The sequence below is a fragment of the Lissotriton helveticus genome, chromosome 7 (assembly GCF_964261635.1).
Source record: "Lissotriton helveticus chromosome 7, aLisHel1.1, whole genome shotgun sequence".
Taxonomy (NCBI): domain Eukaryota; kingdom Metazoa; phylum Chordata; class Amphibia; order Caudata; family Salamandridae; genus Lissotriton; species Lissotriton helveticus.
In genome coordinates, this window is record NC_136068.1 from 315089904 (window position 1) to 315112329 (window position 22426).

Genomic DNA, 22426 nt, shown 5'->3' on the forward strand with positions numbered 1-22426 from the left:
TATATGTGTGCGAGGGGGATTCCCACTTATAGCATCAGTTGGCTTTTGCCATGAAATGCCCCATGGAGTAGTCCGGCAGAGGTAAGGACCGAAACTATCGGTCGAGACCTGCGGTGAACCTGTTGCTCTCTCGTAGACCTCCGCGCCTGTTTGACTACAATTACAGTATTCAGTACGTTTCAGGTGTAAAAAATATTGTAGTAGACTTCTTGAGCAGATTGCCAGTAGGGCCTGGTATGCAACGTTTACAACGCAACTTTTACAACGCACTACCATTACAACGAAACTTTTACAACGCAAAAACTTTTACAACGCAAAAACTTTTACAACGCAGATACCTTTACGACGCATACCATTACAACGTAAGTATTGGTAAGTATATAATTATTTTTAATATGTTATATGTTTGGGTTTTTGGGTAAAGGGGTATTTTTAGGGTTCAGAGTCAGTTTTCAGTTTTTGGGTAAAGGGGTATTTTTAGGGTTCAGGGTCAGTTTTCAGTTTTTGGGTAAAGGGGTATTTTTAGGGTTCAGGGTCAGTTTTCAGTTTTTGGGTAAAGGGGTATTTTTAGGGTTCAGGGTCAGTTTTCAGTTTTTGGGTAAAGGGGTATTTTTAGGGTTCAGGGTCAGTTTTCAGTTTTTGGGTAAAGGGGTATTTTTAGGGTTCAGGGTCAGTTTTCAGTTTTTGGGTAAAGGGGTATTTTTAGGGTTCAGGGTCAGTTTTGGGTTTTTGGGTAAAGGGGTATTTTTAGGGTTCAGGGTCAGTTTTCAGTTTTTGGGTAAAGGGGTATTTTTAGGGTTAAGGGTCAGTTTTGGGTTTTTGGGTAATGGGGTATTTTTAGGGTTCAGGGTCAGTTTTGGGTTTTTGGGTAAAAGGGTATTTTTAGGATTCAGGGTCAGTTTTGGGTTTTGGGGGTACAGGGGTATTTTGTAAAAATAAAGTAAAATTACATTTAAATTAAATTAATTAAATAAAATTTAATAAAATAAAATTATATTATAATATTTTTAATTAATTTATATTAAAAAAAATATTATATACTTACCAATACTTACGTTGTAATGGTATGCGTTGTAAAGGTATATGCGTTGTAAAATCTTGCGTTGTAAATGTATGCGTTGTAAAAGTTTTTGCGTTGTAAAAGTTTCGTTGTAATGGTAGGCGTTGTAAAAGTATGCGTTGTAACGTCATACATCCGTATGGCCTATGGACCATGACAAACAACCGGAGGTAAAGAGTCATGCATAGCCAGTATAGATGGTAAAATTGATGGAATTTCAAAGGAGGTATGGTTGAGTGAACAGGACAGGGACAATGTTTTTTGCCAAGTCATGAAAATGTTAAATGATGGGTGGTCATGTAATGGCAAGTTACCTGATTCCTTGCGACACTTCTGGGGGGTCAAGGATGATCTTTCACTTGAAAATGGTCTGCTATTAAGGGGTGGTAGAGTCATCTCTCCAGTAGTCTCAGGATCAAAATACCGAACTTGTGCCACGAAGGACATTTGGGCATAGTGAAAACTAAGAGCAAGGTCAAAACAGCTATTGGTGGCCCAGCATTAGTTTGGCAGTAAAAAGGATGGTCAGAGATTTAACCCTATGTGTCAACTCAGATAAAACCCAGGTCACTTTCAGACCACCCCTTCACCTCATTCCGTGCCCCTCCATGCCTTGGGAGAGGATTGCGGTGGACATAATGGGTCCCATACAATAGCATATGGAGCAGTGGTATATCATTGTAGTCATCGATCATTTTTCAAAGTGGCCAGAAATCAAGTTTGTTAAAAAAGCTGATTCTACATGCATAGTTAGATTTTTAGACAATGTGTTCACACAATGAAGTCTCCCTAAACAGATTGTCAATGACAATGGGCCTCAATTCACGTCAGATGTATTCAAGGCTTACATGATATGAAATCAAATAGAACTTAAAACCATCTAGTGCGCAACGGTGCAGTTGAACGCTTCAATAGAGTCCTCAAAGCTATAGTACAGTTTGCCTGTAGCAACGATCTGAGTTGGAGACAAGAAATTCTCAAAACACTTTGGGCATATCGTATTACTCCCATGGACTCCACAGGCCACAGTCCATTTGAGCTTATGCAGGGCAGGACACCTTTGTCCAAAGATAACGTGGGTTGGACCCGAGCCACCGAAAGAGTACACTGGTCAGCCAACAGGGTCAAGGAGAGTTTGATGCAAGCTCAATCCAGTTGCAAAGTCAGGTACGACCTCAAGCATGGTTGTAAACCTGTTGAGCTTAACATCGGGGGCTCTGTCAAGATCAAGAGAAGTGGGCACATAGGCAAAGGCCACGATAGGTACTTCCCACGGTAAAGTGTGGCACTTCTCCACCCTCTCCATGTACAAAAAAAACTTAAGGGGGCATACCAACACCATGCCCAGGAACTACTCCTATGAGTTTCCCATGACCAGGAATGCCAGGTTTAAACCCACAGGTTTGTCTGACGATGATTCGGACTTTGAGTCTCACACAACCGAAGCCAGGGCTTCCAACACGGCCGTGCAGCCCACTGCCGCACTTGTGCGTGTTTTACATGATGGCAACACGAGGGTAGAATCGGAAGGCAACTACCTGCCACACCTTTGCAAGACACCTCTCACCCCATCAGTACTAGCAGAGCAGGCAGAAGGTTGATACCTCCCGTCAAACTTTCTGACTACATTTGCGAGTAGCCACACTCATGCCGGTACCACATGTTGTATGCCTATTCTGTTACCCCCTCACTCACTCTCTCTCTCCCTCATTCCCACTCTCTCTCTCCTCTTCGCTCTTTGCCTTTCTTTCCTTCCAAAGGGGGAGGATGTGTTATGATCCGTGTGCCCTGCGAGGACACCGTATATTGTTGTTCCTTCCCATGTCCCTGCGAGGATACCGTACTGCCACACTCTGTTGCCAGTTGTCAGTTGATTTTGACAGTTGGACAGCTGATGACACACTAAGCGGCAGCATTTCTTGCGCTCCGCAATCGCGGAGCCAGTGTTGGCGAATTGAATAAGGCACTTTACTTATTGCATAACTACGTGTGCAGACAATTCTTCACACTCTTATTTCCTTTTCCTAGTTACTGGTGCTTATCTAAAAGAAAGGAGTGATGTAGAGAGCCATCCGGCCAATACCCTACATTGTAGCCCTGCACCACCCCTCGTGACAGTACTCGATCCGAGGGAATAAATAAATAGGCACCAGGTCGTACATGACCTTTGGCCGACACCATAACAGAGTATGCCTATGCCCCTAAATTCTATGTCAGGAGGCGGAGGCGAGGATTTTGCTAGTCCTTTCTCCATTTTATTGGACAGCACATTAGAAGTATAAAGAAAAAAACATCAACCATGAACTACCCTAACCAACATGGCAGCGGTAGTCATGGTAATACAGTAGCCAATCATAGTCCACAATAACAGCATAAAGTAATCCCACGTCGGTAGTCCTTCCTCTTTCTCCATTGCTGCCGCGTCAAGATAAGTCACCGTTTTTCTCGGCTTATTCTTGTGGCGTGGCAGTGCGTTTATATTCATTGTTGACAGCTTATTTTGCCATAATTCTACATCGCGACTGTTGTCCTGCTTTATAGGCTGTTTGTTACTTCGTGAAAGACGCGGTAGGCTTTTGGCCCGAGCGTCTCTGTTACGCGTGTGCGCGGTCTGTGGCGTCATCTTCTCAGATGCTGACCGGCTTTTCTCCTCAGCGCATCTCCGCGCTGATGGTGAACACGCGCTGAGGCAAGGCGCTTCGATTAGTTTTAATCGTGCCTCGTTCCCCACACTGACACTACTGTTTTGTGGCAAGAATATTTAAGTGACTGTTTTTTTCTTGTGTATTTATTAATATTTAATTTTATATCGTGTCAGTCACTTTATTGGCAAAAAATGTTTCCAAACTATTTGGAGTTGCCTGTGGGTACCTGTGTTGGGGAACACCCCCTTTTATTTAGTTTGGGGCGTTTTTAATTGTATGGGTACCTAGTCTTCTGCGCAAATGCAGACTCGTCAAGAACAAGATGCTGTAGCTGTTGATTCTGAGCAGCCTCAACAGCCCTTATTGCGCCCTCCTGTAGAGGTGGACAGACTCCTATCTTCGGCTATTGCCCAGGCGCTGGCACCTCTACAGGATAGCGTCAATAAACTGTCTGCCCATGTTTTTAAATCAGGTTCTGGTGTTTTTGGAGACAGTGGGGCTGGGCCTAGTGGGGTTCTCTCTATACCTCCACGCACGGCCAAAAAGCGTGACGCGGGGCACCTGGAAGGCTTCAACAGACTTGCAGAAGTCTTTCATAAGAGTGCGCTCACGCTAAGAAGCGCACCCTTCCGGGGGGACGACTCACCCGGAGATATTGGTGGTATTTCCACCCAGGACCTTGACCCGGAGGAAGGGTTTCCCAAAGAGGGATTAGATGACAAGGATGACTATGTTGATGACGATGACGATGCATCTTCTGAGGATATGTCTGACATTAGTAGGTCTTGGCGCCCTAAATCTAATGTCTCAGAGTATGGTGAGGGTGACTTAGTTTCCCCAGACATGTTTGACCCTAACTCTATTTACAGACCCCGTTCTTCAGAGTGGGTTCCCGAAAAATCTACGGCTGACTATGTGGCCGCTAAACTTAGACAACCGCTCTCTCAAGATGTTAGATTGCGCTTGCGCTCCGAGTGCCCTCGCCCCTCTCTTCCCAATAGAGTGGCAGCTACCCCTGAAGTAAACCCGAAGTTATGCACCTTTTTCGCTAAATATGTTAAGGATCCTAAGAAGGGAATTGATAGGTCCTGGAAAGCTTGTCAGGACAAGTTGTTAGATGTTGTCGGTCCTCTTACCAAAATCATTGAACTCGCCCAGCGTTCCAAAGAATCGAGTACCCCTCTCCCAATTGATGACATTGCAGGTTGGGCACAGAGGGCTCTTTGTCTCCTTGGCAAGCCAACTGTGCTCTCTCTGCGGAGCGTCGCAGGTCTCTTTTACTTAAAATTGATCCCAAACTTGGTGAGTTATCCTCTTCAGAGGCGGGTTCAGTAGCGCAGGGAACCTTATTTGGGGATCCTTTCGTGAAAGAACTCGGGAAGTTTGTGGCTACCTTTTCTGCCTTAGATAAGGCGCAAGCTTCAATGAAGAAAATGTTTCCGAAGAAGGTTTTTGGCGGCGCCGGCAGAGGCAGGGGTCGCTCTTCCGGCCGCCAGTTCCAACAAGGCCCCAATAGAGGTCAGTTCAAAAGAAACAACGGATGGAACGATGGACGTCAAGGTTCCTTCTATCCCTCCCGTGGAGGCAGAGGCCAGGGCAGAGGACGTGGTGGCAATCAGTACAACGCCAAAGGTTTCAACGGTGAGTCTTTCAAATATTTCTCCGGTACGTCTGGGGGGAAGAATTGCTTTATTTCTTCAGGCCTGGTTGGATCTCACGTCAGACCCTTGGGTTCTAGAAACTGTTCAAGGTTTTCACATAGAGTTTTACGGTTCCCCCGTTCAACTCTCACGTCCTCGTCCACTGGTTTTTTCTCTTGCAGACCAGGAACTAATAGACTTAGGAGTTCAAGCTATGCTCCAAAAAGGCGCTATCATTCCTTCTTCACTTCATCCAAACGGCTTTCTCAGCAACATCTTTCTGGTCGAGAAAAAAGATAAAGGCTTCAGACCTGTCATCAATCTTCGTTCATTCAACGAATGGCTAATCTACAGACATTTCAAGATGGAGGGCATCCATGTTTTGAGAGACCTTCTTCATCAGAACGATTGGTTGGTAAGTTTGGATCTGAAGGATGCCTATCTTTCAGTTCCAATTTACCCTCCTCATTGCCGATTCCTCCAGTTTCTATGGAGAAATCAAATCTACGAGTTTCGTACTCTCCCCTTTGCTCTCTCATCAGCACCATGGTGTTTTACCAAACTCCTGCGACCCGTGGTGGAACATCTTCGCACCATGGGATTTCGCCTGATAATTTACTTGGACGACATTCTCTTGATGAATCAATCCAAGGATCTTCTCCTACATCACCTTCAAGTGACCATAACTATTCTGCAGTCTCTGGGGTTCATCATCAACGCCCAGAAGTCGGAGTTAATTCCTCAGCAGGAAATGATTTTTCTGGGTTTCCTGATAAGAACAACGGATGCGACGTTACATCTGCCTTCTCAAAAGATTTCCAAGATCAAGAAGGAGATTTGCAAGGTCCTTCGTCGGGACCGAATTTCTCTCCGTCTCTTGGCCAGGATAGTGGGCTTACTGTCTTCATCGATCCAGGCCATTTTCCAGGCCCGCTTCATTACAGGGCTCTCCAGAGACTAAAAGCGTTTCATCTCCGCAAAGGTCTCACGTACTCGGAACTCATTTCTTTGTCCATGGAAGCCAGAGCGGAACTCCTATGGTGGTTAGATCACATGGATGCATGGAACGGGAAGGCGATCTTCGGCTCCCGCCCAGATCTTGTGATCTAATTAGATGCCAGCCGCCAGGGATGGGGAGCCCGGTGCGGCTCCCTTTCGGTGGGAGGCAGATGGACAGAGGAGGAGCTTCATCTCCACATCAATTGCTTGGAACTCCTTGCGGGCTCGTTCGCCATCCGCTCGTTCACAACGAACAAAGTCTCTTGTTGTGTCCTTCTCCGGATGGACAACACGACTGCGGTCAGGTATATCAATCGCCTGGACGGCACCCACTCCAAAGTCCTGGCGGACCTCGCGAAAGATTTCTGGAACTATTGTCTTCTACGCCAGATTTCTGTCATGGCGGAGTAGCTTCCCGGCGAAATGAACTCTGTAGCGGATTGGCAGTCCAGGAATGTTCGGGATGCCAGCGATTGGAAGCTGGATCCTTATGTCTTTCAGATGATCTCGGATTTTTGGGGTCTTCCTCAAATAGACTTGTTTGCGTCCAGGTGGAACGCCCAACTTCCCCGGTTTTACAACTGGAAACCGGACCCGGGTGCGGAAGCAGTGGATGCCTTCCTGCAAGATTGGTCCTGATTTCCAGCTTATGCATTTCCCCCGTTCCTATTCATTCAGAGAGTAACAGCCCAAGTCCGCAGACAACGAGCCTCTCTAATCTTGATCACTCCTATATGGAAGGCTCAATGCTGGTTCCCGTCCCTTCTGGAATTATCTTGGGACAAACCTATTCGGCTGCCTGTATCCGACCTCATTGTGACGGATCCATTGGGTCACCCACATCCTCTGGTTCTCCAAGGCCATCTACGTCTAATGGCCTGGAGGATTTCAGCAGACGTTGGTCTAACGACTCACTTTCGAAAGACGCTGAACTCCTCATTCAGCGAGCCTGGGCCCCTAGTACCACTAAACTATATCGTTCTGCCTGGAACAGATGGGTTCGTTGGTGTGTGGCAAAACACTTGGATCCCGTGGGCTCATCTGTGACAGAAGTAATTAACTTCCTTGCTCAACTTTTTAACGACAAACTTGCTTACTGTACCATCAATTCTTTCAGATCAGCAATTTCCGCGGGTCATGCCCTTGTGGATGGTTCTCCTGTTGGAGAGCATCCTTGGGTATGCAAACTCCTCAAGGGTATTCGACTGTCTCGTCCACCGGAACCGCGTTATTCTGGTCTTTGGGACGTGAATGTGGTTTTACGATTTCTTCTATCTTGGCAAGATAACGAATACCTTTCACGGAAGGAACTTTCGGCTAAATTAGCTATTCTACTATGTCTCATTTCTTGCAAAAGGGCTTCCGATGTTCGCGCCCTTGATGTTTCTGCCAGAGTCTTTACCCCTGAAGGTGTTACTTTTACTGTCTCTAGAAGAACTAAGTGTAATACCAGGTCAGTATCTTACCCAGCTTTTCCGGATTCACCTAAACTTTGTGTTGTTCGTTGCCTCAAAACTTATGAGGATGTGACTTTAGAACTTCGCCCCCCGGGCGAAAGACAATTGCTAATTGCAATAAAGAAACCCTTCAAAGCGGTTTCTTCTCCCACCATTGCCAGATGGGTCAGGTGGATTATGTCTGAGGCTGGTATTAACATTACAAACTTCGGCGCTCATTCCACTAGAGGCGCTATGGCTTCCAAGGCTGTCCAAGTTGGGGGCAGATTGGAAGATATTATGAATGCAGCGGATTGGTCTTCAGATTCAACTTTTAAAAAGTTTTATTTTAAGCCAATCCATGAGGCGACCTCTTTGGTGGTGAGTAGGCTTTGAACAAGCAAAATCCTCGCCTCCGCCTCCTGACATAGAATGAGAAATTTCCTAGTTCACACAAAGGAAAGTTTCAATTCTATTAAGGACGCGGAGGCGAGGATTTTCCCACCCTGGCTTTATCTAGCCTTCCCTCCCTGAACTATGGATTCCAGTAATGGTTTCTTCATACGAGGGAAGTAATATTTTCATGTGTTTTGATATGTACATTTGATTGATATGTTTTTTACTGGATATATATTTTGGTTTTACTGCAATTATCTTTCATCATTTCCATTGCAATGTATTAGATTCTTATCAACATTGTTCTGGACGAGATATTATTATATTTTCTCCTCCCTAGGCTCCGATCAGAAAACGGACTAGAGGGTAGAGGACTTCTTTCCACCTGCAGCAACAAAAGAGGAAGGACTACCGACGTGGGATTCCTTTATGCTGTTATTGTGGACTATGATTGGCTACTGTATTACCATGACTACCGCTGCCATGTTGGTTAGGGTAGTTCATGGTTGATGTTTTTTTCTTTATACTTCTAACGTGCTGTCCAATAAAATGGAGAAAGGACTAGCAAAATCCTCGCCTCTGCGTCCTTAATAGAATTGAAACTTTCCTTTGTGTGAACTAGGAAATTTCTCAGTGAGCAGTGCAGGCCGCAAAAGTTACCTGTGCTTACAGATACCACACTGACAATATCTGTCCATTTAAAACATTGGCGTCTGGAGTTGTAAGAGTTTTCAAGCATGAATAATTGTAGTATGCTAATTACACGCATATTTCTACTTTGTTCAATTGTGCATTTATTCATACATGATGTTTTCTGTTGATATTTGTTTGCCTTCTTTGCAACGAGTGGAATGGTTCTTGGAAAGTCAACTGAGTCTTCCTGGAGTCTGCTGTGTTCCTCGAAGCATCCAGACTCGTCCTGAGTCGTGGTTTGTTATTATTGGAATAAACATCTTTCATCTTTACCAGGCTGGCTGTGGACATTCCTCATTTTGTCCCTCCCACAATAATACTATCCAGGATCTGTCCTGTCAGTAGTATTACTGTTAAAAAGAGAAAGAAGGCGTTTAAAAGATCGAGTTTTATGGAAGTAATCGAAATGATCATTCTTCATCAGTATCTAAAAACTACAACTACATTGTTTAATATTTCGTCGACTATGTGGCACATTCACCTGGTATTACTGTGTCCCAAGCCCTCTGCCTTAAAAGGGCGTTTTCAATCGCAAGTAAGACTGACCCAATATGGCCGCCTCATGTTCCACTGATTCTAAGACATATTAGAAGGACGTTCCAGTGTACAATTGCCTGGATCAAAGATGGACGCCTTCGTTACCTTTAGGACAACGAATCATAGAAAACCATGAAAGAGGGAGATGGAAAGGTCAGGTCGCCAACCGCCAGCGTCATTGTCAGGCGCGAGCAGCTGTGGTGCTTTTGGGGGGTGGGAGGGGGCTTGTCTTTGTATGAAGGGGCAACGCTTTTCTTGTCCATCGGAAGATCGGTTGCATGCCCTCGCGCCGCCACCAGCTACAGGGTTGAGACAATCTCTGCTGCAGCAGCGTGAACCCGGCGTGTCTTTCTCTCTGCAGATCATACCTATCCCCTGTACCCCTGGTGTGGCCACATCCACGCTCTGAGTCCCTATATGGTTCCATCATCCCCACCGATAACCCCAATCTGGTCCCCCATCATTGTTTGTCTACCCGCTTCCCAGACGTTGCTACGTCCCTTCTTTCATTAGTTTACAACTTAACAGTTCCATTTTCTGGTAGTTGCTATTTGCTGAAACTATTCCCCTCAAGCAACCCCAATGTGTTTTTCTCATCCGTTTCCTTCATAATGTTGCTGCGGCTGTTGTTCTCGCATTGTCCCCTTTTTAAGATCAATTCACCGCACAGATATTTGACTTAACTATATCTCATTTGGGATTCCCAGGCATCAGGGACTCACCGTAAGTGTTTGCTAACCCCTCACTACCGATTCCCTGATCAAAGGATAGGTTCACTTAGGCCCTTGTCGCTGCGCCAGCCTTTGAATTTGGTTCTACTTATTTAATTCGAAAATCAGCCCAATACATGTATCCTATTTACCCTAGCATTCACAGCATATAACCTCAAATGCTTATTCCATTTCCTACAGATTCAAATGGCAGCGAGAGATCTTTATCATCACAGTTTTTCACTGAGAGTTTAGCTAGTTCTGTCTTCCAGCAGCTAGTGGGAAGGAGAGGAGCAGCTGCCCTGATGCTGTTACCTGAGCACGTTCTCGGGTTCCTTGCATAAGAGTAGGTGTGCAGTTCACCGCAGCCCCCAACTTAGGCCGCCTATTTCCTGTTGCAAGCTGCAGTTGGAGTTGTAGGGGGAACTAACTTTATTTTACCGTTTGAGCTCTCCTTACTGTCTAGACTTTTACCGTGCAACTCATCCTCCCCATAGGCATCCTCACTCTGCTTTTTTAAAATCCCATTTATGGTATCTATCTCCTTGTTTTCAGCACAGAAATCCCCTCGTTCCCTCCTCGGCTGTCCGGTTTGGGAGCCGTCTTCTGACACTCTCTTGCACACTGCAGCAGGCTGCCTGTCTCCCAGTCCTTTACCACTTGGCCCCGCCTCCTTGCTGCGCGCGCACCCTCCCGGGGCAGCCGGGACAAGTTGGCGCGAGATAGAAATGAAAAAAGAGCGGAGCGCGGGCGACTCCTGAGCAGAGTCGGGGGTGACCCCTCTAAGACGGGGGACCCCCACGCCACACAGCAGGCTGTCGTGCAACTGCACTGGAGGATGGCTCGGCGGAGTCGCAGGTGAGTGTTACTAGTGTCACCTGTGTCCACACAGCATAACCCGTGCATTGCTAGAAATCTGAGTTACACTAGAGATGTGAACTGTCAGCGTCTCAGAGGTCGCTGGTCTCTGTTTCTCTCGGGATACGAGCAGGAAGCCTCCAGGTACTGGGCAGTTTTGCAAAGACAGTGCCAAAATGAACGAATGTGGAATTTGTAACTGGTTAGTTCACTCCTATGTTTATTTGTTTTCATTCTGTTATGATTTGTTTTGAGGACGGCAAGGGTCTCTGTGTCCAAGTGTTTCGCCTACTATTTATTTTTGTGTTTATACCTTTTACCAGCGAGTCTCTTTCCCACTTTGTGTCTGGATCCCGCCCAGATCATGGCTTCCCTCTCTTTGGTAGATGTAAAAGTTGCCCGCCTATTTCACCCACCACTTCCAATGGCGTCTATACAGTGATTCTAAGTCCGAGCATTATTACATTTGTGCTTGTCTGTCCTTCGGGTTTAACTTGCCTAACTAAGCGACAGTTTAATATTATTTGGAATTGGATTGGCACCACTTGTACACTTCCTTCGTATCCGACGTCCAAACCGATTGAGCACACACATCGTGTTTATGCGCATTATAAACGATCATTTACTAAATCGTTTTCCATCGAAACTTACTGAACCATTTTGAGTTCAGACTTCATTGATGCCAACTTAAAATATGCGTTGCACTTTTGTTTTGCTTGTGTATTGTTAGACATTGCTTTATGTTGTCATATTGATCACGTCGTTTACCACTCATGCTTCAAGTGAATTGTTACATTTGTTATGTACAGCGAATTTTCCAAGTGTTATGAGTATTTGTATAACACACTTGTGCTAGTAGTATGGCCCTGTAATACAGCAGAACGTTTTTGGTGTGACTGCCTGTTGGTGGTCTGGTTCATCTTGGGTCTGTTGTGTTGCCATTGTTTATTAGGAAGTTTGAACATTTGCTTCAAAATTATAAATGGTCATTGAGTGGCGATGTATTAAACATGGTTGTATGATTCTAGAATTGGGAAATAAAGAAGGTACAACGCTTTTGTTATCATTTGGTTCATTTTTTGGGTTGGTTGAATGTCTATTGCATGTGTGCTGTATTGCTGGCCTTGTGGCATTTCTGAGTGGCTTTGGATTTGCTTATGATATTTTCTTATGTGTTGTGTTCCCTATAACTGAAGAGTTTCTTAGGTCGTCATGCACAAACACGTATTGTCCACACACTTCCAGGCAATCTATTGAAAAGACGCCTTTCATTTTTATTCCTAATCACTACCTAGACCAGTGGCAATTCCGTCACCACCAAACCGCCATCCAACAATGCTCCCTCAATCCACTTGAATGTACCCTTTACAGAGACCTACGTGGATACAACCATTGTATCACTATTGTAATAAACCCAAAAGATATACTGAAATAAAGTAACCTATGAAGTTAATTACAGATCTCCTACATCCACTCCGTGGGACGGTGGCGAAGGCGAGGCTGGTGGAGCGGAGCTGGCGGGTGGGAGTGTAGAACGAGAGGCGGTTGTTGAGGTATTCGGGGCCCATGTCGTGGAACGCTTTGTGTGCGTGGGCGAGGAGCTTGAATGTGATCCTCTTGTTGATGGGGAGCCAGTGCAGGTTTCTCAGGGGGCGGATATGTGGCTGAGGCGAGGGATGTCGAGGGAGAGTCGTGCGTAGGCGTTCTGCATGTGTTGTAGTATTTTCTGAAGTTTGGCGGTGGTTCCGGCGTATAGGGTGTTTCCGTAGTCCAGTCGGCTGGTGACGAGGGTCTGGGTGACCGTCTTTCTGGTTTTGGTGGGGATCCACCGGAAGATCTTTCGAAGCATGCGCAGGGTGTTGAAACATGATGACGAGACGGCGTTGACTTGCTTGGTCATCGTGAGTGAGGAGTCCAGGATGAATCCCAGGTTGCGTGGGTGGTCCGAGGGTGTCGGTGCGGAGCCCAGTGCTGATGGCCACCAGGAGTCGTCCCAGGCGGATGGGGATTGTCCGAGGATGAGGACCTCCGTCTTGTCTGAGTTCAGCTTCAGACGGCTGAGCTTCATCCATTTTGCGACGTCTTTCATTCCTTCCTGTAGGTTGGTTTTGGCGGTGGCTGGGTCTTTGGTGAGAGAGAGTATCAGCTGGGTGTCGTCGGCGTAGGAGATGATGTTGATGTTGTGTTTGCGTGCGATGGCGGTGAGGGGGCTCATGTAGATATTGAAGAGGGTTGGGCTGAGCGAGGAGCCTTGGGGTACGCCGCAGATGATTTCGGTGGTTTCTGAGCGGAAGGGAGGGAGACAGACTCTGGGTTCTGTAGGTGGTTTCTGAGCGGAGGGGAGGGAGACGGACTCTGGGTTCTGTCGGAGAGAAACAAGGTGATCCAGTCTAGGGCCTTTCCTCGGATCCCAGTGTTGAAGAGGCGGGTTATTAGGGTGCGATGGCATACGGTATCAAAGGCTGCCGAGAGGTCCAGGAGGATGAGGGCGGTTGTTTCTCAGTTGTCCATCAGGGTCCTGATGTCGTCGGTGGCTGCGATGAGGGCGGTCTCGGTGCTGTGGTTGGCTCGAAATCCGGACTGGGATGGGTCGACCGAGTTGTTTGCCTCGAGGAAAGCAGTCAGATGTTTATTGACGGTCTTCTCGATGACTTTGGCCGGGAAGGGAAGAAGAGAGATGGGGCGGAAGTTCTTGAGGTCTTTGGGGTCCGCTGTGGGTTTCTTCAGAAGGCCGTTGATCTCTGCGTGCTTCCAGCTCTCGGAGAAGGCGGCTGACGTGAACGAGATGTTTGACGTTCCGGAGGTGGGGTGCGATGATGGTGTTGGCTTTGTTGAAGATATGATGGGGGCATGGGTCCGAGGGGGAGCCGGAGTGGATGGAGTTCATGACGTTGGTGGTGTCTTCCGTGCTGATGCGGGTCCAGGCGCTGAGGGTGAGGGTGGGGATCGCTGTTTCAGTGGCTGGAGGCGGAGTCTGGGGTCCGAAGCTGTTGTGTATATCTGCGATCTTTCGGTCGAAGAACGTGGCGAGGGAGTTGCAGAGTTCTTGTGACGGTGTGATGTCGTTGTTGCTGGCGCTGGGGTTGGACAGCTCTTTGACAATGTTGAAGAGTTCCTTGCTGTTGCGGGTGTTGTGATCTAGTCGCTGTTTGAAAGATGTCCTTTTGGTGGTGCGGATCAGCTGGTGGTGTTCGCGGGTGGCGATCTTGAGGGCAGTCATGTTTTCTGTTCGTTCGTGGCGCTGGGTTTTTTCAAAGATTCGGCAAGATTTCTTTGATTCTTTGAGGGCGTCTGTGAACCATGGAGTTTTCCTGTTGCCGGTCATGCCTGGGGGGTTCTTCAGTGGTGCGAGGTCGTCGGCGCAGTTGGTGATCCACTGTGCGAGGTTGTTGGCTGCGCCGTTGGTATCAGTGGTGTTGGCTGGTGGGTTCTGGCTCAGCGATGAGAGGAGCTGGTCTGTGGTGATTTTGTTCCAGCACCTACGGGGGATTTGTTGCGTGCGGTGGTGGGAGGTATTCTTTTTGAAGGTGAAGTGGATCCATATGCTCTATGCAGAGCACTCGTCTAAATTCCCTTTCCATTCTCAGCCATCTTGTCTCTCAGTGATCTGCTTAGCGCCATGATGCTCCTCAGAGTGAAAGCTGTGCTTTATAAATACTTTGTATCATAACAGTCAACGTAGTGCGTTTTCACAAATTTCTTACATATCCATGCTCTGCTGTCCTTTATCCAGCCATCAATAACTCAACCTCCCATTTCCCTTGAACTCTCTACTCCAGGTTATCATTACATTCTTCGACAAGGCCGACCTACCCATATGGCACACCTTGCTATCTTCTAATCTTTAGGGCATCCTTAAGTACCCATATAGCACTTTTGGTTTCCTACTCGAACTTTGCATTTAAAAAAAACTATTTCTGCTTAACACTTATCCACTGACCTACCTCCACTTAAGTTTTCTTCACTCCACTCTTAGCCCCATAATAAATCTGATATTATGATTGTCTCCTCAATGCATTTCTCACTTCTAAGCATCCCACAGAACATCTCTTGCCATTTGCTTCCAACCTGGCTTGCTTTTCGAGTTTGACATTTATTTTTTCAGGATTTCAAAAGGACGTTCACCAGTGGTATCCTAATCTCGTAATATGATATGCCCACATCATCTTTCCCAGCTTGCTTTCCCAATGTTCCTTACCACAGTAAGCCAGTTGTATTGCCCCTCTGATTACATGAATCATTCTAACCATAACTTCAATTCTTCCTGGATGATACATGGAGATTTACATGTGCATTATGCATCGGTATTTCACATTTTAAGTCTAAAAAAAATAAAATACAATTCTCTCAAAAATCAGTCATCGAGGAACCTAAGCAGATATGGTATCTTCCCTCTCAGCAATCTTCATTTATTCTTTTTTGGAGGATAGATCAAACAAAACAACTATGTACTTGCTTGCAGTCTCTCAGCAATACTGGACACACATTTATGCACAGTTTTCAGTCTTAAGATCAATCAATTGCCAACAGTACAACTCATTTATTTTCCCCTCAAAATTCATGTGTATCATTCGCAGCAACATGATATAGTTCTATTCCTCAACTTCAAAGGTGGTATTACTCTTTTGCTGCTAACAAAATAATTGTGTTACTCAACACGTTTGCCTCGTCCTTCCCAGAATGCCTTCAGCTCTGTTCTTGCTACCTTTTGTGCTTCCTCTCGCTTCTTACACCTTCTCTAACATGCACCAAAGCATCATCGTCTTTATATGCCTCACCCCATTCAACCTTTGAAATTACACTCCTGCCACATCCTCCTTCCATGGCGCACACAATATTGTACTTGTTGCATGTACATCTTTTTCCATTCCTTTCACAGGAATATACATCCTGTGTTAGGACAGGAATGCCCCCTGCATAGTGGGCGACATGGATGACCTCACAGTATGTAAACTGACAGCCCACTTTCAGGGATGTGGAATTTAATAAAGTATCTACTTGTCCAAAGGGCAGGTTGCTTCATAAATCCTGTCCTGTAACAAAATTCACTTGTCCTTTTGGTGCCATGTATTGCAGCGACAAATTATGACAGCTATCTCACTATATAAGACCTCTGATATAGCCTCTCTGGTTATACAAGGGCTCATACCATAGTAGTGTTTGAAAACTTGCAATCTGCTTATGTTGCCACGTCTTCGCCGATCTACATACTGAGGCTGATGGTAGTGGTAAGCACTAGTTCCATGGTTAGCCGCTTAACCGCTGCAGCAATTCCGCCGCGGTGCAGCGGTTTGATGGAGTGAGCGGGACGGTGGCGAATGGATGTGTGCAGCACTACGGAGGTAGTGCTCAAGATGGCCGTTGGTCGACGGGCGCATCGAAAGGGTTAGAATGACCTTTTGAGTCTGTGCAAACCTACTAACTTGCATGTTTTAAGGGTTTTCAACAATACTTCTCTAATCTTTTCCCATACTAAGAAATGTTGTAAATTTACTCCTGACAATGGCACCTTCTTCCAGGGTTGGGGAAAAAAGTGGTTGGCGGGAAAGTGAACTTGCAAACACTCAGATTTTTGCATGAGAAAATCTACACATGCACGTTTGCTCATGCTAAAATGCAGTTCACATATATTTTCTGAGATTACATTACTGTTTCTACTTCTGTAAGTTCTTGGGAATTTACAAAAGCCGTATAGCTGCACTTGATGCAAGGACATATACAATGGGTGCAGTTTTGAGACTTTCTTTAATAATTGGGGCCCTAATTTTGTCTGGCGTGGAACATGACTTTTTGCGTCTAATAAAATTCTGTCTCTCTCTGTATCGGCTGGCTTCATTCACTGTGAGTGACAGCATTCTGGTCTTTCACAAGGAGCATATTAACACAAAGTAGTTTTGTTCAGTGCCAGTATGTGGTACTGAAAACTGGCAGCCAATTGGCCCTACTTGACTCGAGGATAAAAAATTCCACATTCCTACACTTCGATGTCGGGGCCTAGTAAACATTGTCAAACGGCTGCCGTAACCAGTAGTTAAATCTGAAGGCTTAGTGCAGAGGAGTCTACTGTACACACAAAAACTTTTTAGACCAAGGCAGAAAGATATATTGAGGACATTTGACCTGTGAGTCTTTGAGCCATTGGCACCTGTGTTCAATATGTTGGGAGTTGTAGATATCAAATCTTGACCCTAGTGAGAGGAAGGCAGATAACAGGATCTGTCTGGAAGAAGGGGATGTGGTGTCTTTTTTTTTTTTTTTTTTATATTTCTTTTTATTGAAAATTAACAAAGAAAACAACAAGGTGACACATAATTACAGCAAGCAAATGGACTGTGCAATGGCAGATCCTCGAAAAAAGCAGAATTTCACTCAAACATAATAAAGAAGGGGTGGGGGAGGAGAGGAAGAAGACTGAAGGAAGCATTTAGACATCATATATCGTAAGGATCAGGGGGAATGTGGGAGATCTAGTATCACTGTTTCAGGTGGTACACATATATCCCCTCTATAACGATTCCAGGGAGCCCAGATCTTCTGCCACTTCCGGGGGCGACCCCGAGCTACATACAGTCTTTTCCCTAAACATACACCAATCCATATCATTCATCCAACACTCAATCGTAGGAGGCCGTTGGGATCCCCACAGCTGTGCAATATTACGTTTGGCAATCATTGTACCCAAGGTCACCCACTGAGTTTGGGCTACATTGTGATCGGTGGGCTCCCAAACATTTAAAATACAACGCCTGGCTTCAGGTAAAAGGCGATTCCCATTACATCCTGGAGTACCCTGTGTATCCTGCGCCAGTAGTCCATGATTTGATCACGCTCCCAGATGATGTGCAGAAAAGTGGCCAGCTGGCCACACCCACGTTTACACAGACCCTCCTCCGAAAAACCCATCTGTACCAAACGAGGGCCGTGACGTAGACTCTGTGCAGTATTTTAAGTTGCACTAGTCTAAGGCGAGCCGGTATCGCCACCTCCTTCGGGGAGGAGATCGCTGATTGCCAGTCTTCATCATCAAGTTCAAGGCCATCACGGGTCCACTGATCTCGCAGCTGGGAGAGAAGGTCCGCTCTATGATTTATCAATTTTTTATATACCAGAGAGATGGTACTATCCGGTATATACCCATCTAGCACACGATCCTCCAGCGGGGCAGATTCAGGTATTTCCGTCCCCCTAGGAAAGACCGAATCAAGTGCATGTCGAATCTGAGCAAAGCGGAAGAACTCCGTCCCACCCAGGTTGAACTCGGCCTGTAGGGCCAGAAAGGACTTCACCTGTCCCTTGACCCAGAGGTCCCCCACCATGGAGATACCGATGAGGTCCCACCTATCGAATCCCTTCGTATTCCACAGTTTGCCGAGCTGATCCGATCCAAACAGCGGGGTAGCCAGGGTCAAACGATCCTTCCATCCCAATGCACAGGTGGCAATCTGCCAGACACGCACAGCCGTACGCGTTGGCCCCGTCAGAGATCCCACCACCGATTTGGAATATAATGCACTATTGTAATTACCTCCAGGGAGCAGCCACCTGTCCATAGCGAAACCCTGGTGAGGTCCGGGATAATATGTAACATGGTTGATGGCTCCCAACTGCGATGCCCAATAGTACAGTTTTTAATATCAGGAAGAGCAATACCCCCATCATACCAGGGGAGTGTCAGTTTGGCAAGAGCAATTCGGGGCTTACCATCCCACAGCAACTCCCTCTGCAGCCCCTCAACCATACGGAAGTAGCTACCAGGAACCAGATCTAGAGTATTTTGCAAGGCGTACAAAAAACGGGGGAGGGACATCATCTTAAAAAGGACTGCACGCCCAAGCAAAGAGAGCGGGAGCTTTCGCCACCCCGCCACATCTCGTCTCAATCGCGCCAAAGGAGGGAGGAGGTTTTCCTCATACCGGATCAAAGGGTCCATTGAAATAAAAATACCAAGATATTTGAACCCCTGCTGTGCGATCTGAATAGGACAACCACGCGGCAAAACTGGCGCATCACCACTAAGTACATAAAGGGAGGATTTCGCCCAGTTGATGATCAAACCAGAATTCTTACCAAAAGAGACCAAAACGTCACATAACACTACCAGGGATTTTCTGGGGGAAGTAAGATGCAATAGAATGTTATCTGCGTACAGGGAAATACGATCCTCATGTTCCGGGGACCAGTAGATCCCTCTCATGGACGGTTCCCAACGGATTCACGCATCCAGGGGTTCAAGCGCCAATGCAAACAGGAGGGGAGAAAGCGGACAACCCTGCCGAGTCCCACGCCCTAGGGCAAATGTTTCAGAGACGCGGCCATTAACTACAACCTAAGCGAGGGGGTCAGCGTAAAGAAGTCGCACCCAACTGATAAATTCAGTGCCGAAGCCGAACTTGGCCAAAACCGCCCAGAAGTACGGCCATTCCACAGTATCAAACGCCATAGTGGCGTCAAGAGACGCCAAAATGGCCAGTTCACGCAGCGTCCCGGCCCTAGCTATAACACCATGCAACCGCCGAAGATTCAATGCAGTATTCCGGTGCGGGATAAAACCAGATTGATCCGGATGCACTAAATCACTAATAACCTTGATTAGTCTATTAGCCAATACCTTAGCCAAAATCTTCGGCTTGGCATTTAATAATGAGATCGGCCGGTATGACGCACATTTGTTCCGAAGCTTTCCCTCCTTATGTATAACAACTATAGTGGCCAGACGTTGATCGCGGGGGAGAAACCCACCATCGTGGGATTCCTTGAACATATCCCTCAAATACGGAGCAATCCTGTCGGGTCGAAGCTTATATAACTCAATTGGCAGACCGTTTGGGCCCATTGCCTTACTAGAGCGCAAGGAACGCAGAGCCAATGCTATTTAGTCCGCCGTAATCGCCGAATCCATTAAGTCCCTATCTTCCTCAGAAAGACTTGGAAGGGTGATATCCCGAAGCAACAAACAAGAGTCTTCCTCTGGCCTATCAGACACCGAGGAGTACACAGTGCGAAGATGGGCGGAGAAGCTCGCCACTATCTCCCGCGGGTCGGTAACCAAGACCCCCCCCCCCCCCTCCGTCTCGATCTCTGGCACCACACGACTCGCTCTGTCTTTCCTATCTAACCAGGCGATCAATTTACCGGCCTTGTCTCCGACATCATATATGCGTCCCTGTTGCTCCCGGCTAAGAGCCTTCGCCGCATCCGACACTAATGACTTGTATTCAAACTGCTTCAGCTGTAAAACATGCAGTTTTGAGTGGGTCACCTCCTGCTCCAATGCCGACTCCAAATCCAATATTTCGGTCTCTATCTTCACCACTTCTTCTTCTTTTTGCTTTTTGGCGCCAGAAATCAACGATAAGGCCTGACCCCTCAAGACAGTCTTAAACGCCTCCCACAAGGAGATGGCGGAAGCAACCGAGCCTACATTTTCCAGGAAATAATGATCAAGCGCTTTCACCAGGCCAGTACGAATTTTGGGGCTACGAAGGTACCAAGGGTTAATCGGGGCAACCCGACCCTCGGCACCCGGGACCAGTTCCAATCAGAGCCATAGTGGAGAGTGATCAGAGATCCCTCGAGCTAGATGACGCACCTCCACAACGCCAAAAGCCTGTGCAGCCGGCACTAACACATAATCAATCCTAGAGAGACTACCATGAGCTCCGGACAGAAACGTATATTGCCGCTGAGTAGAATGAAGTAGACGCCAACAATCCACTAGGCCCAATACATCAATGAAATCAGGCAGCCAGCTATGCGATCGTTTAAGGTCCCTAGGTGGACATCTATCAAGCCGTCCGGAAAGCACTGCGTTAAAGTCCCCACCCAGGATCAAAAGCCCAACGGGGAAATCAAGTAACACGCGCCCCAGTTCAGAGAAGGTAGTCGACTGTAAGCCCGGGGGAACATAAGTAGAAACTACGGTAAGAGTACGGCCCTCCCACGGCCCCGAAATTGCCACATAGCGGCCTCTTTCATCAATGACAGCGGAGTCCACTTCAAGCGGAAGAGCAGTCTTAACAAGGATCCCAACTCCACGCGAACCAGGCATGCGTCACCAGCCGGTATCCTAGTCTATTCAGAGCGTGACATGTATGCCCGACCAAGTGTGTTTCCTGAAGAAGAGCAATATCAGGTGAATGGCGTTTCAGGAATTGCAGTACCACCCCACGTTTAATCTTGTCCCCCAACCCATTAACATTCCAGCTAATCAACCTCAAACCCCTACCCCCATCATAAAAGAGAAAGAACAGCCACGAGCTAAGTCCAAGGCCTAAGTGAAAGCATTCAACAGTATAGCACCCTGCAAAAACAACAAACAAAACAACCCAACCTCCCACCCCCGGTCCCCAAACAACCCATTACAACACCCCCCACCCTGCACAAGACTAGAAAGCCACCCCAACTTGCAGTGTGGCTGTCGCCCTCACACCCAACTAAACTACGAAAAGTAAAGCTGAGGAGGAATAAACCCCCGAAGATATCCCCATAACCCCCTAGCAAAACAATATTGACAGTAATAGCTCAGATACGGAATCATCACAATAGAAGTTCAGGCATCGACCCCGGTGGAGCCTACTCTTATTCTTCAAGTCTTCCCTCAGCTCCGCCAGGCCGGCTCTCAGGATCTTCCCGGGGAGTCAGGGTGTCCAACCAGTCTGCCACAACTTCAGGTTTATCAAAAAAGTACACTCTTTCGTTGTGTTCAATTCTCAGCTTGGCAGGAAAGAGCATGGCATATTTCATGTCCATATCTCGAAGACGTCGTTTGACCCCCATAAAACCGAGACGCTGTTTCTGTACCATCTGCGTGAAATCAGGGTAGAAGCTGATGGAAGAGTTTTCGAACTTAAGAGGACCTTCCGCACGAGAGGCCTGCAGGATAGCATCCCTGTCCCGAAAATTAAAAATCAGTGCTATCAAAGGCCGTGGCGGGGCTCCCACCTTCGGTTTTCCGCCCGGGATCCTATGGGCCCATTCCACCATGAAAAACTTGCTCAATCCTTTAGGAGCCAAATGATTGGTGATCAGGTCCTCAACAAAGAGGTCTGCTGCTTGCTCTTCTGCCTTTTCCGGAACCCCAATTATACGAACGTTGTTCCGTCGGGCCCGTCCTTCAAACTCCTCCAGGCGACAAACCATTATGTCATTAGAAGCTCCAAGCTTACGGACTGTGGTTTGCAACTCAACGACGTCATCCGTAAGGCTCGATGTTTTAATATCCAACGATTTCACCGTCTCGTTGGTTTTGGTAAGATCCGTCCGGATCAGATTCACTTCGATCGCCACAGTGTCCAACTTGTGAGCAAGAGTCTCCATCTGCTTCCCGAGGGAAGACTGGATGCCATCAATGGCGGCCATAACGTCTTGTAGCGTCGGCTCCTCTTTCAGGGTCGACGAAACCTTCGCGCTCTCTTGCGATCCGCCGGCCCCACCAGGCGACCCTCGGGTCAGT

At 47.0% G+C, this 22426-nt stretch overlaps 2 protein-coding genes across 7 annotated transcripts in view; both read left to right on the forward strand.

The window, feature by feature from the left end:
* Positions 1-4005: 4005 nt before the first annotated feature.
* Positions 4006-6306, forward strand: LOC144769057 (uncharacterized). Its single transcript, XM_078653053.1, is given in 3 exon segments — positions 4006-4939; positions 4942-5346; positions 5528-6306. Coding segments are annotated over 3 exon segments (2118 nt in total).
* A 3177-nt stretch (positions 6307-9483) lies between these two features.
* The window catches only part of MYBL2 (MYB proto-oncogene like 2), a 230784-nt gene continuing 217841 nt past the window's right edge, over positions 9484-22426 (forward strand). For 2 of the 6 annotated variants that reach the window (XM_078652135.1, XM_078652138.1), the window contains exon 1: positions 10805-10974. In XM_078652135.1, the coding sequence (XP_078508261.1) occupies positions 10955-10974 (20 nt within the window). In that variant the 5' untranslated portion in view covers positions 10805-10954. Of the gene's footprint in view, positions 10975-22426 lie in introns of all 6 variants that reach the window. The other 4 variants (XM_078652136.1, XM_078652134.1, XM_078652139.1 and 1 more) reach the window with 4 other exon arrangements.